This window comes from Kryptolebias marmoratus, linkage group LG7 (genome assembly GCF_001649575.2).
Source record: "Kryptolebias marmoratus isolate JLee-2015 linkage group LG7, ASM164957v2, whole genome shotgun sequence".
Taxonomy (NCBI): domain Eukaryota; kingdom Metazoa; phylum Chordata; class Actinopteri; order Cyprinodontiformes; family Rivulidae; genus Kryptolebias; species Kryptolebias marmoratus.
In genome coordinates this window covers 1,684,290-1,697,881 of record NC_051436.1, presented here as the reverse complement: position 1 = coordinate 1,697,881, position 13,592 = coordinate 1,684,290, and the positions used below count along the sequence as shown (strand labels likewise).

Below are 13,592 nucleotides of genomic sequence, written 5' to 3'. Positions count from 1 at the left end.
CCTCTCAGTTCCAGTAATAATAGTTTGTGAGGCTATAATTAGTAGTTTCTGCCTCAGCATCACCTTTAACTTATCAATAAAAAAACATGAAGCATTTAAATCAGTGACGGGACTCATCAGGCTTTAATATAAAATGTCCCGTTTATATTTTATAAACTGTGTTTTAATGCAGAATGTTTAAATGTTAACCAGTTCTGTTCTGATGCTCAGTGTTGAACAGATTAATTCATCCAGGAAACTGAAAAAAGCTGCAGATTCACCTGAACTTCAGCTTGCAGGTGAATTTAAGGTGCAGGTGCTGCCCCCCTGTGGCCACACAGTGAAACGACACCAAACAAAAATAAAATGTTTCAGGTCCAGATTTTTATAAAACTAAATTATTAAAGGTTAAAACTCTATCTTTAAATACTTTGAGTTTGAAAAATATTTAAATATCTCAAAGAAAGATATAGATTTTTTTTTTTAAATAGATGAGATTTTATGAATATTTTGTATTTTCTGTTTAGTTTCAAATGTTTTGTTCTTGATGATTTGAACGTAGCTTTACAAACTTTATTTTCTCAGACTGAATTCTGGAAATTGAAAGAAATTTAAAATTTAAGAAAGTTTTTCTGTTTTTGTTTGTTGTCACAGATTTTATCAGATTGAGTTTTGTGCAGAAACTGTGGAAAATAAATAACCTTTAAGTCATAAATGCAAGAAACTTTTTTAAAGGATGACTCAGCGTCCATCGTTAAGAGACATCGTCTCCTAATCTTGACAGATCTCATATTTCTAAGATGCTAACTCTTCCCGATAGTTAACTCTGAGGTCTGGAAGGTGAGGATGATGTTCAGCCTGGCAGAAACGAGCTTCCTTCATTAATTAAATAAAAACTAAACTTGTTTTAGTGTTTCATCTGTTTTCATGCCTGCTGCTGTACATTTAATGAACAAACATAAAATAAAAGGATTAAATGTGGAATAAAAGTCACAGAAAGTAAAGTTCACAACACAAAGCAAGAGACTTTAATTAAAACATTTCTCACTGAAAATTTCTGAAGGCAAGGCGTACAAATCCATCTTCCCCGGCTGTGATCCCATCAGAGTATAAATTATTTAGTGTTTACATCCAACCTGCTGACAGCTGGACCCACGAGGCCCTGAAGGAAAACTTCAGACATCGAGCTCGCCGCTCGCCCCGGAAACAGAAACCAAATAAAACCGTTTCATTCGAGCAGAGACGGCGTCCGTTCGTATCTACAAATACACAAAGATCCAACATCCAGATCCGGGCGGACGGGGGGCTGGGAGAGGGGCGGGGTCTTTACTGCTGGTACCAAGAGGGGGCGGGGTCTTCGTTACAAAAATAAACTTCTCCTCTGGTATCAAAATAGATGTCAATCTTTGTCTTTCTCAGGAAGCTCGCGGTGCCGGCGGAGTGAAGTCTGTATTTACACGCTGATGGAGGAAGAACTGCAGCCGTCTGCAGCCAGAAGGTTCGGTTCACAGCTTTGTGTTGGGGGGGGTTAAAAAGGCAGCAGGATGCTAACACGTGGGCAGGCAGTCAGGGAGCTAAACATGGCGGCGCTGCAGTGCTCTCAGACCACACTGTGGAGAACAACAGCTGCGAGCTTTTCTCTGCTTGAAATGTGGATTCAAAGTCTGTTAAATACTGTTTGTTTTGGAATAAAGTCACTAAAAATGGTTCCTACTAAAACATTTCTAGGAACTACGATCATCTTCAGTTCCTGGAGTTTGGATTGGGGCTGAAACATTTCAGGGAACATCTCCGGTATCAACAGATCCACGAGTCTAAACCTCTGAAACATTCCAGCTTCGGACCCAGGAACCTTCCTCCTGGTTCTCAGGGTCGGCCCGAGAACCAGGCCGAGGTCCTGAACCCACCACACCCCCTCAGCAGCTCATCAACCAATTCTTCACCTCGCAGGTGCTGCAGACTGTCAGGATGGGTTTAAGCCCCGCCCCCTCCACCTTGTATCATTTGTTTGTTGATTCAGGTAGCTCCTCCTCCTCTTCCTGCTGCTGCTGTAACTTCAAAAATTCACTTTTCTAAACACCTTTAGCTGTAATTAGTTAGTTCATGATCAAAGGTCATGTGACGCCATGATTGTGAGTGGGGGAGTGGGCGGGGCTTAAAGACCCACACTGCACAGACTCTGGTTCTAAAAACAACATGGCCGCTCCAGTAAACTGGTTCCTGCTGACTTCACCTCCCAACAACGAGAGGAGGACTCTTTGTCTGTCAGCAGCTGCTGTTCAATTACGGTAGAAGCAGAAAAACATCTAGAACCTGGAGAACATTGAGCTCTGTGGGGTTTTGGGCTCCTGGTTGTCCTGTAGGAGCCCCCCCCCCAAATCAACCCCTCACTGACCCACAGAGGGGTCCTGAACCCAACAGAACCAACATTTTGTGGACCTGATTGTTGCTGGAGTCCAAAGCTATTAAACACAAAAACGGTTGGTTTGAGGAAATCTTACTCAGATTAATTCTTCTGATGTTAACTGAAGGACTCACAGCTTCAACTAAAGCATGGAGAACTTCCTGTGGCAGTTCTAAGAACTATAAGGAACTTCCTGAGGTCTGAAAGCACCATATCAGAGTTCCTCCAAGGTTTTAACAGAATAAATGTTTCTTACTGAAGAGGAAAATGTTTTCATGTCAACACGGATCAGATTCGGGCCTCGTCTGCACGGGGACGCCGTCGTTTTTAAATTTTATTTGTCGTTTCCAGAACTGTCTCCGTCCACACGGGGACACAGGGAACGCTGCAGGGACCATGTGGAGAAGGGGTTAAAACTCGACATAATGGACAGTGTCAGGACCAGCGTCCAGCGAGGGACGGCTGGACGGAACGATGTTTAACCGTCGGGTGTTTCTGCGACTTCAGCTTCAGTTCTGTTGACACTTTTACAGATTATCTGCTGTAAGATGAAGCGTCTGAAACGCTCAGAGGTCAGAGCGAGGGTGGAGGACGCTCCCGAGTGGACGAGGCGTCTGGTTGGACGCCTCGTCCACACGGGAGCGTCCTCCACCCTCACAATGAGGACCACTTCAACACATCAGCGGCAGGAAGAGCTTCTGGTTTCCCACCATCTTTCATCTGTGCCTCGCTGTTCAAACTCCGCCTTCCTGACGATGAAGTCTCGTCTTCATCTTCATCTAAAATGTCCTTCCAGCCTGAAAACACCGACTTCGATCCCAAATGTCCGAAGGAAGGAACCCTGCTTTCAAACTACATCCTGTCAGAGAACCGGAAAATGAAAGAAAGATCCAGACGAAGTTCAGAATACTGTCCAAAGGTTCTGCAGTCAGACCGCTGGAGTAATACTGACGGGTCGAGTCCGAAGGCTCAGGAGACACATCAAACCTGCTGTCCTTTTCAAAATAAAAGTCTTCCTTTCCAACACTGCAGGACGACGGACAAACGGGAAACAGAACCCGACACGAGGCGGGCAGGTCCAAACGAACAGAGAGCCTAAAAACAACCAACCAGGAGGTCCAGAAAAGACCCAGAAACACGAGGACTCGTTACTGAAGACAAGGACAGAACTCCTGGACCGGATCAGGGGCGGTGAAAAGAAGCAGAACTTTGTCTGAAATGAAGGACCAGATTCTGTCAGTCAGGGTCAACGACCCGGTGTGGGGCTCAGTTTTATCTACGGAACCGAGAGTTCGGGTTGAAACAAACAGGAAAAGTTCTGGGACACAAAACCCAGATGAGTCCAGTTCCTCGGAGCCTGAATCTAACTGCGGCAAAACCCAGTTAAAACCCCGGGGCTGGTTCTGGGTTTAGCCTTCAGTTGGACCTGTTAAAACCCAGAACCAGGTCCTGGGCAGGTCTGGATCAGACAGGTTCTCAGTGGAGTCTCTCTCCGGACCTTCGGACCCGAGTCGGTTTATCTGGGGCCCAGTCCTGGTTTGGTTCTGCTGCGCTGCTTTCAGGACTTGGCCCCCATCTGAGGCTGCTCCATGGACCCGTCCTCGTCCAGCAGACCTGTTTCCACGGCGATGACCAACGAGGCCACGGAGGAGCTGCTCGCCATCGGCTGCAGCTCACCTGAGAGGAGGAGGAGGAGGAGAAGATGAAGGAAAATTAAATCTTTTAAACCATCAGCCTGAGCCCCAACATGGTGCAATGCACCAGAACCGCCACTGGGTGTCAGCAGAACCCCACCTGCAGCAGTTCGGACCTCACCTGTCAGGGTGTCGGTGATGGCCGTCACAGGGCTGTCCCTCAGGGTGTCGGGGTCCTGGTAGTCCTGCGGGAGCCCCATCCGCCGCACGCCGGGGTCCAGGACCATGGAGGACCCGCCCTCGCTCAGCGTGCCGTCGCTCGACGCCCCGGACACCACGGCCTCCAGAGCCAGGGCGCCGACTCCGCCCATCCCGACCCCGCCCACGCCTCCCACAGCCAGGTCGTAGTCCAGGGGCAGGTCGTCCAGGCAGTCTGCGTTCAGCTGGTTAAACCAAATCACCTTTAATCAAACGGCTACAGGTTCGACTGATCACTGCTGGTAAACAAACGGACTCACAGCAATGCCCAGCGCCTTCAGGATGTTCATCTTACACATGGGACACGTCCGATGGTCCAACAGCCACGGGTCCACGCAGCTCTTATGGAACAGATGTCTGCAGAAACAAAAACATTTATTCTGAGGGGAACTGCTTCAAACAGCTGCTTCCCTTTGTGTAGATAAATAACTTCATCTCCTCCAGTTTTCTTTTATTAAACCTCTTCTTTTATCTCTGTAATCATCAAATTAAGATTCTGTGGATCAGAACCAACTACAACCTCCCAGAGTTCACTGAACGCAGAGTTTGTTCAATAATCTGGTAAACATCTTCTCAGTTGTGGGTTTTTCTGCTGGAGGAGTTTTCCGGGTGGAGACGTGGAACAAAATGTGCGGAGATTATAAATCCCATCTGGGGACGGGAACGCCTCAGGATTCCCAGAGAGGAGCTGGAAAATGCTGCGGTGGAGATTCACGGGAAGTCCGAACAGACTCCAGATCAGAAAAACAAAAACCAACAGATGGAAAAGTTTCTGTGATTTAAAACTCCGAGGTTCCCCAGTTTCTGCTTTCTTCTGAACAGGAAGATTAAACTGTAAAAACACGACAATATTTCCTCTTAATTATCATTATTTTTACCACTACTGAAATAATAACATTAGTTTTATACAATTATTGTAAAAACAGAACCAAGGTGCTGGATCAGTAATTTAAATCATCTCTGAAACATCCTCTCTGTTGTTTTGGTTAAAACTCGATTATTTCATCTATAAACCATATTTATGACAGGAGGAGGTGAAAAAACAAGATCAACCAGACCTAAGATAGCAGAAAATACTGCAGAAGAAGTGATGGAATAAAAGGCAAACGAGTTGATCCTCCTCAGGTTTGAAATGATTAATCAGCCGACTTTTTAATCTCCACTTCCATCTGGACCTTTTAAGCTTTTTTCACTAAAAGTTTAGCTTTAATCTGAGGTTGTTTTCTTGCTGCGATGCACAGATTGGTTGGCAGGTGGTCGACGTGGAAATCCAGATCTAATCCCAATCCCAGCAAATATTTACACATGGAGATGAAGATTTCATCCTCATCCTGGGCTTTTAAACCCAAACAGCCTCCTGTTGTTGAGCTGGGATCTTCTCTGAACTCTAAAGTTTAAAAACCTTTTCTGAGGACAAGACGTGACTTTCCTGGGGTTTTCTTTCTTTAATAAAAGGAAACAAACAGAGCTGAGTGTTAGAGGTCAAAGGTCAAAGGGCCAGGTTACCTGCAGGGCAGGATGCGGACCACGTCGTTGGGCTTGTAGCCTTCGATGCAGACGGCGCAGTTATCGAAGTCGGCCTCGGTCTCCTGGTCGCCCTTCCTGATGGTGCGGACCTGAAGCTTGCTGATGGCCTTCTTCGCCGCGTCACCGAGACGCCGCTGAGGACGGGAAGACAAGGACAAGCTGAAAACACCAGACTGGGATTGGTTCAGAGAGCAGCAGCTCGTGGTTCTGGGTCCCGCTCGGGTCCCACTCGGGTCCGTACCTGGTCCCGGTCTCGAGCGTTGGCGTATCGGAACCTCTGGATGTAGTAGAAGACGAGCCAGGCGAGGGAGATGATCATCAGCACGATGAAGGAGATGGAGACGAACACCACCGACGTCCGGCTCACGTACTTCTGCAGGTTCCTCGTCCCGATGCTGATCGTCATGGTGACGGTGATGTTGCGCTGCAGCAGAGACATGACCTCGTGGCCTTTGGGCTCGGGGATCATGATGGCGACCACCTCGCTCGCACCTGCAGGCGAGGGAAGCGAGCGTGAGCAACCTGCTAAATGTTTACCTCTTCAAACGTTTCAGGCGGAAGGAAAACCGGCGCCGCTTCGTGTCACCAGGCAGACGCCGGTGTTAAAGTCGCATTTTACATGTTTGATGTGATGAAAGAATTTAAACTTTATTACTGACAGTTTTAGGTAAAACAGCCAAAAAATAAAGACCTAACATAACGTGAGAATGCTTGTCGCCCGCCGCCTTTGAAACTAAAAGGATCTTAAACGCTGAGAGGGGACAGACTTTCAGTGGCTCAGGGGATATTTTGCTAACACTGCAGACAAAAATAATAAACTTCATCGATGCTTGTTGATGTTTTTTATTCATCTCTGAACAACATCTCTTTTTATGATTGTTTCGATGATTTTTAGTATTTATATTTTTCTTATTCAAACTTCATTTTTCAGTTTTTACTGTTATTATTCTTTATCCGTCACCTTTAGTTCAGTTTAATTGTCTAAATGTTTATCTGAGCTGTTTTGATTGATTCTTTCTTAAATCTTCATCAGAAACACGGCGGCCCCGTTCATTGACCCAGCACCGGCCCGGGTCCAACTCGTCCCCGCATCGCCATGACGACCACCGCTCTAAAAATACCCGTCCGCCAGCCGACGTGGTGGGCGAAGTGCGGAGCGGCCTGGATTCAGCCCCAACATGAGATTACGTAAGCTCCTCTCTGAGGACGACTCGCAGGATTTCTGTAATCCTGCAGCGGGTTTTAACTCCGATCCGCTCAGGAAACGACCCAGAACCCTGAACGCACCGCCGCTAGAACAGTTCTAGTTCTACTACTTCAATAACTGTTGGATTCCTGCACATCTACGCTTTAAAACAAACGGACTTGTCTGTCCATTTTTACCATCTGAGCACCAAACTTTTCTACATATCTAAAATATAAACCAGAGGTTCTCAAAGCTGGGGTCGGGACCCCAATGTGGGTCATGAAACACCAAGTGTGGGGTCATAAAAAGGTCTACACCAGGGGTCTCCAGTCCTGGTCCTCAGGGCCACCATCCTGCATGTGTTCCTTGTTTCTCTGCTCCAACACACCTGATTCATGGTTAAATCACCTCTTCGTGTTCTGCAGAAGCCTCTTAATCACCCGTTGATTCACATCAGGTGTTTTAGAGCAGAGAAACAGGTAAAACCTGCAGGATGGAGGTCCTGAGGACCAGGATTGGAGACCCCTGGTCTACAGGAACCAAATTAATGTGAAAAATTAACTGTCAACAGCATGGTCAGCCTTAACTGTTATACAGACATAAAAACAGGTCATAAGTGGATAAAAAGTCATTTATTAGCTGATGAGGCTCTTTGTTTGAGACGTTGGTCGACCAGCAACAGTCGGGCTCCGAGTCTCGTCCACTTCCATAACTAAAAACTTTACGGACAGCTGGACCGTAAACCAGAGATACGCAGCAGAGAATAAAAGGAAGTCGTCTGTTTTCAGAGGGTTTTAATCCCATGGTTCAAAACCTTTTCCTGTTTTTTTTATTTATCCGTTTTACTGGAATCTATAAAATCCCTCAGCTGATTCAGGAGGCTTTCAGTTTCATACTTTACAGATTATTTGACTTTATTAATAAATATTTTCCTCACAGAAACCCACAGATCCCCTCAGGTCCTTTAAAACGTTCTTCTTCATGAAATTGGCTGTAATCTTCAGCCCTCGGTCCAACTGAACCTGCAGCTCCTGAACAGCAGAAACGCTGAGTCATGTTTGAGGACCACGCAGGTAAGTTCTGGTTCTGGTTGAGGAAACCGGGCTGTAACTTCTGCATGTTTGTCTGCTGTGTGAGTCGACCTCACATCAACCCCATCAATCAGCCCCGGAGTAAAAATCCCCCCCCCGGGATCAATATCGCCCCCACAGCGGAGAAATAATCCCAACCTTTACCACTAATCTTCATTCAAACAGATTCCAGGTTATTAAAACTAAATCACAGAGACAAAGAAAAGTCCACCGAGTTCAACCAAACACGACTCCCTCCCCGAGAGGCAAACGGACCAATCAGAGACGAGCAAACAGCGGCGGAGTTATGTCATCATTCCGGTTTCAGACAGCAGGACTGCAGCGGGCACGTTGGGATCAGCAGGACCAAGCAGCTGCTTCCAGGTGGATTAATGTGGATCGGGTCTGAGCAGACCGGGGATTCACCCAGCAGCCAAACAGGCCCCGCCCACATCGAGTCTCTACGAGTCCAACTCATACACCTGGAAACACTGAAAACAACAACATGAACATATAAATAAAACATGGTCTTGTAGAGCCGGGGGGACTATCCAACAGGGACCGGTCTTTGGCTGCGATTCTGGACCAGAGAAGACGGAGTGTCCTCCAGTCAGACGGAGACACTAAATGTAAACTGAATGTGTTTTTTATTTTAGATTTGGTTATTTTGGATGAGCTGTGAGGACATGGAGCTAAATTTGAGGCTACAGTTTCATTTCATGATGCTTATTTTAGCTGTGGTTTGTTCTTCATTCAGTCTTTTCTTCAGCAGAGAAAAAAAAATCTGACAAAACAAGCGAGGAGTTTGTCAGAAGGAAGAAGTGAAACTCGGACGAGTCAATTTCCAAGACGGGTTAGGAACCAGCTGCCGGTCCCGGGTCGATAAACTCGACACGGAGAGTTCAACAGATCCAGACAGAGAAGAGCCAACATCTCGTCTTCATCACTGGTTCCCCTGCTTCAGAGGGAACTGAACGCTCGGACCAGTAAAGTCCAGATCACTCCACCGAACTCCCAAATTATTTCAAAACTCAGCAGCAACGACTGATAAACTGATGGTTTATTTTACTAACACTTAACACAGATTATTTGTTATGGCCACCTTTAAATTTGGGATTAAAGATAATTAACGTAACGCTGGCGCCTCGCTGGGCGGTGAGCGGTCATCATGGGGAAGTCTCCAAAAAAAAAAAAAAACTCATCTAGAACTCCTCTGACAGAAAACATCTGGAATACCAGGTCTAAAAAAAAATCCACGTCGGTCATAAGTAATAGTAATCACTAAAAAAGCTGGTGTAAATCTGCCTTTCTTCATTTAAAAGTGTTCTCCTGCAGATTAGATCCTAATCCAGAGGCCAGCAGCACAATAATGTGCACGACCAACAATACAGACATACGAACCGTGAGCACAGAAATAAGTTTTAAAACCCGGCAGCTCCAGACTCAAACACTCAGATCAGCTTTTTAATCACAATTTTTATGATTTTATTTCATCTCTCAGCAGAGGCAGCTCAGTAGGAAGCCATCTTTACGGTCCTTCTCCGATCAGGGTGCTGTAGCTTCCCAGCGTAGTTTATTTTGAAAGGATTACAAAGTGAACAGTAAGGTTAGGGGTCAGCTCAGCTTTTACTGTCCTGGTTTTGATAAAAACGCACATTTCACCTGAGAACTGATAAAACTTTAACAACAACAGGAGAAACCCGAGAGCCGAAACGGACCAGGATGAGCAGTGATTCTCAAATACTCAAAGTCTACTTTAAATGTTTTATTTGTTTCTTTTAATCTGATAATGACACTCCAAGCTGTTTCGTAACGTTGGTGTTGTAACCCGAAGAAGGTTCTTTTTCTTCCTTTTGTGTTTTGCAGCAGCAGAACGAGGTTTTAATAAAAACAAGAGTGAAACGTCCAAACCGCACTGAGAAGAACAGTGAGTAAACCTCACAAATATGCAACCGTCTCGCCGGGGTTCCAGCTCGGAGCGGAGATCGCGTTTCCAAACACGGACTCCCAGAACCTGTCCCTGAACGCGTCATGAGAAACTGGACTTACAGTCAACACACGCCGACGGGTTTTTGAGTTACTTCCTGAATGAGAGATTCCAGCTGTCAAACAGCTGCGAGTTCCCTCCGCAGCTCAGGCGTCGCCGCTGCCGTTATGTAACCCAGCTCTGCATCGTGACCGCTGAGTTTATCTGCATCTAATCTGATCCGAGGAGCTGAAACGAGGGGGGATCCCTGCTCAACAGGACCGTCTGCAGCCGACGTTTCTCCTCACACCCAAACGTGGAGCAGGACGACCGGACAAACAGCCGAGGCGTCGTCTAACATCCAGTTCAGACCGTTAACCTGGACCAGGAACAGACATTATATTTGCTGTTTATTAACTCATTATTAGGTTTCAAAAAGTCAGATCAGACCAAAAGGAAAACTGGATTCATTGTCTGAACTGAAGAACAAACTTCAGACAAGAAGAGAAGGAGGCAGACCTTCCAATCAGCTGATATTTATAAAATATAATCTGTTATTGATGCTGATCAGCAAGGAGGACGAAGGTGCAGCAGCAGCTGCTACAGCCAGCTCAGTTTCCTCCAGCGTCTTTTATTAACAACAAAGCTCTTCTGTTTATTTATGCTTGACCCTTTTAGCACCACAATAACATATTTATTAAAATGCATGGTCTTTTTTGTCTGTTTTAGTCAACAACTGAGTTAAAAAATGCCCTATGTTTAAATAATTTACTCCCTTTTTTCCAGGAGAAGTAGAACTTTAAAAACCTGTCAAGTATTTACGGTTCTTCTGTGATTAAATACCTAAAACTGTGTTTATAAGAAGAAACGTTTTCAGACATGCGCCGCGGTGTCACCGGTGATCCCGTGGTTTTTAAAGGGTTAAGAGGCCAAAAACGTTTAATTAAAATGGAGTTTTATACTTTAGTTAGATTCACAAGTACACAATGGCCAGAAATGATCCCGAAGTTAAAAAATGTTGTCGTGTTTTGGTCATCAGCAGACTTCTCACTAAACTCTTTTCCCACAACTTAATAAACATAACGCGGCTCTTCAGTTGACTAAATTAAAAAATAATTTTATTAAAATTTGTCAATCTGCCCCTTTAAGATGATTTAAACACACCGAACCTGCACCCAACTTGATTTTAAAGTCATAAAATCTTTATAAATATAAATAAGACAGATTATAGATGACAGGTTACCAAAACTACACCGGATTAAAAGCTGATGTCTCCCGCCGCCCTCCACGCTGAAGCTTCGTTGGGCGGTTCATGAGATATTTTGCTAACAGACAGGCAGGTGACCAGTGAGCGCTCAGAGTAGGCGTTAGGGATCACTCTCGGCTACTACCACCTGTAAAACTGACTGAGCTGCTGCCATTTTTGTCTCATGAGGCTGACAAGCTGTAGCGGCCATCTTTAGACGGGGTAACTCTTAAAGGTGTACAGGTGCAGGTATAAACACAACGTGAAAGGGGGAGGGATGAAGGTAAATTAATTAACTCCGGAGCTCCACGTACCTTGATGGGGCATGGTGATGGTGTCGTTGGCGTTGGCGGAGCCCACGTTGAAGATGACCACCGCCGACGCGTTCTGGGCCGCGGCGTGCCGGATCTTGTCCTTGTAGGTGCAGTTTCCCGGGGCTACGAGGGCGATCCAGGCCCCGGCCTGCGGGGGCACCGCGAACCGGGAATGAGGGTCGCAGGCCTGGCGGTCCAGCGGGGCTGCGGGCAGCACCACCACCCCTTTGGCGTCCCGCTTCGGGGAGTGCTCCCCGTACCGACCGCACTCCGTCTTCTCGGTGCGCAGCTCGGAGGTGGCCGGGTCCACGTAGGTGATGTTGACGAAGGCGGTGTACCACTCCTCCCGCTCGGCCACGGTGAAGTCCAGGCACAGCAGGTGGACGAAGCAGAAGGAGAGCAGCCAGGTGGAGAGGGCCAGGCTGCGGCAGGCCGCCACCAGCGAGCCCGGGGCCATGGCGAGCCTCTCCCGGACCGAGAGGTCGGAGGACAGCGAGAGCTTTCAGCGCGGACGGCGCCTACTCCACCATGCTCACCAGCCGCTCGGCACGGAGCTAATTAATCCGGGATTGTAATTTCTGCTCTAAATCTGCTTTTGTTTCCTCACCTTTCAGCCGCTTTCCTTCGCTGCTGTCAGGCCACCGAGCAGCAGACGCCTGTTAGCCGTCTCCATTTCCAGCAGACTCCGCGAACAAAACAAACACGGTTAAATCCGAAAAACACCGACAGCTGGAGGTAAAATTTACCCCCGGCACGATGCGACTGAACCCCGCCGGAATAATACACCGGACAGTGGGATTCAGAGCAACCAGAAGTCGCTTTTTAAAATGTTTCTGCGCGGAGCTGCAAGCTAGCTCAGCTGCATTGTTTTGACTCTGGGCGACGGTTCATCAGGAAGGCTAAGCTAACGGCGAAAACTAGTTCCGGTTGCTGCTTAAAAAGTAAAAGTGATATTACTTTACTTTAATTACTCCCGTTGCATTAATAACACTTTAGAGTTGGTATGAAGTGTTTATTTCGATTGATTTTGCAACCCGTGTCTTTTTATACGCTTGAGTGAAAACATCACAACGAAATGCTGATTTCAGTTTTTTATTTTGAAGGTCAAAATGTTAAACTTCCGTTATGTCCGTGTGAACTGTCACGCTGGACAACAGAGACACCTAGCGGCGGAAAAAATATACGGAGTCACATCAAAACACGACACGACAAACAAATATACCTTTTAGTGTTTTATATCATAACAAACTGATCACTTTTACAGGAATGCATTAGTTTGAAGCTAAAACTGCTCAACTTTGCTAAATGCCTTATAAAACACTAAAAGACACGATTTGTTAGTTTCTTTTGTCCCCTCCCCCTTAGATCTACAAATGGGAGGATAGGTGTAACCAACGACAATAATTGCGGCAACATGATGTGTAGATCTGAGCTCTAACTACATTCCAGTAAAAAGCAGAAAAGACCCCACAGAGGCTTTGGAACTGAGAGGACAAATGGCGGAGAAAAGAAAGGTGGCTCAAGATAACTTTTCATGTTCGATCTGTTCGGATCTCCTGAAGGATCCGGTAACTATTCCCTGTGGACACAGCTTCTGTAGGAGCTGCGTTGAAACCCACTGGGATGGAGAGGATCAGGGGAGAATCTACAGCTGTCCTCAGTGCAGGAAGGTTTTCAGACCGAGGCCTGTTCTGGAGAAAAACATCACAAGTCAACAACAACAGTCTGGTGGTTTTAATGAGGATTATCCACTCAGATGTTAGGTTTATATCAATAAATATTAAAATCTGTTGGATTTAGTGACTCAATACAGTGGCGGCTCCAGATATTTTTTTCTGCAGGTGCTAAGGGGGTGCTAAGCATTTTATTGAGGGTGCTAATGAAGGATTATTTGTTCTTACAGTTCTCAACACACACAGACGCAAGCACAAACATATATAATCATATATATATGGTATATAAATGAAGAACAGAATGAAATATACATATGTATCTGTGATAGGCCGAT

At 46.1% G+C, this 13,592-nt stretch overlaps 2 protein-coding genes across 2 annotated transcripts in view; one reads left to right on the top strand and one right to left on the bottom strand.

The window, feature by feature from the left end:
• LOC108249740 (tripartite motif-containing protein 16-like) overlaps window positions 1-13,592 on the top strand; it is a 139,996-nt gene that overhangs the window by 94,571 nt on the left and 31,833 nt on the right. The gene's annotated exons all lie outside the window — the stretch shown is intronic.
• On the bottom strand, window positions 980-12,485 carry LOC108251603 (RING finger protein 150). Its single transcript, XM_017441953.3, has 7 exons — window positions 11,585-12,485; window positions 6,044-6,294; window positions 5,782-5,936; window positions 4,536-4,632; window positions 4,199-4,460; window positions 3,051-4,060; window positions 980-2,977 (listed from the first exon to the last, which is right to left on the bottom strand). The coding sequence occupies exons 1-6, from the start codon at window positions 12,039-12,041 to the stop codon at window positions 3,942-3,944; spliced, it is 1,341 nt and encodes a 446-aa protein (XP_017297442.1). The 5' UTR covers window positions 12,042-12,485; the 3' UTR covers window positions 980-2,977; window positions 3,051-3,941.

Excerpts from the sequence above, each read along its gene's own strand:
- LOC108251603 (XM_017441953.3), bottom strand. The coding sequence starts at position 12,041 with ATGGCCCCGGGCTCGCTGGTGGCGGCCTGCCGCAGCCTGGCCCTCTCC. Across the intron at positions 4,633-5,781 it reads GTCCGCATCCTGCCCTGCAG|ACATCTGTTCCATAAGAGCT; the intron begins GTAACCTGGCCC and ends TTGTTTCTGCAG. Across the intron at positions 4,061-4,198 it reads CATCACCGACACCCTGACAG|GTGAGCTGCAGCCGATGGCG; the intron begins GTGAGGTCCGAA and ends TCCTCCTCTCAG.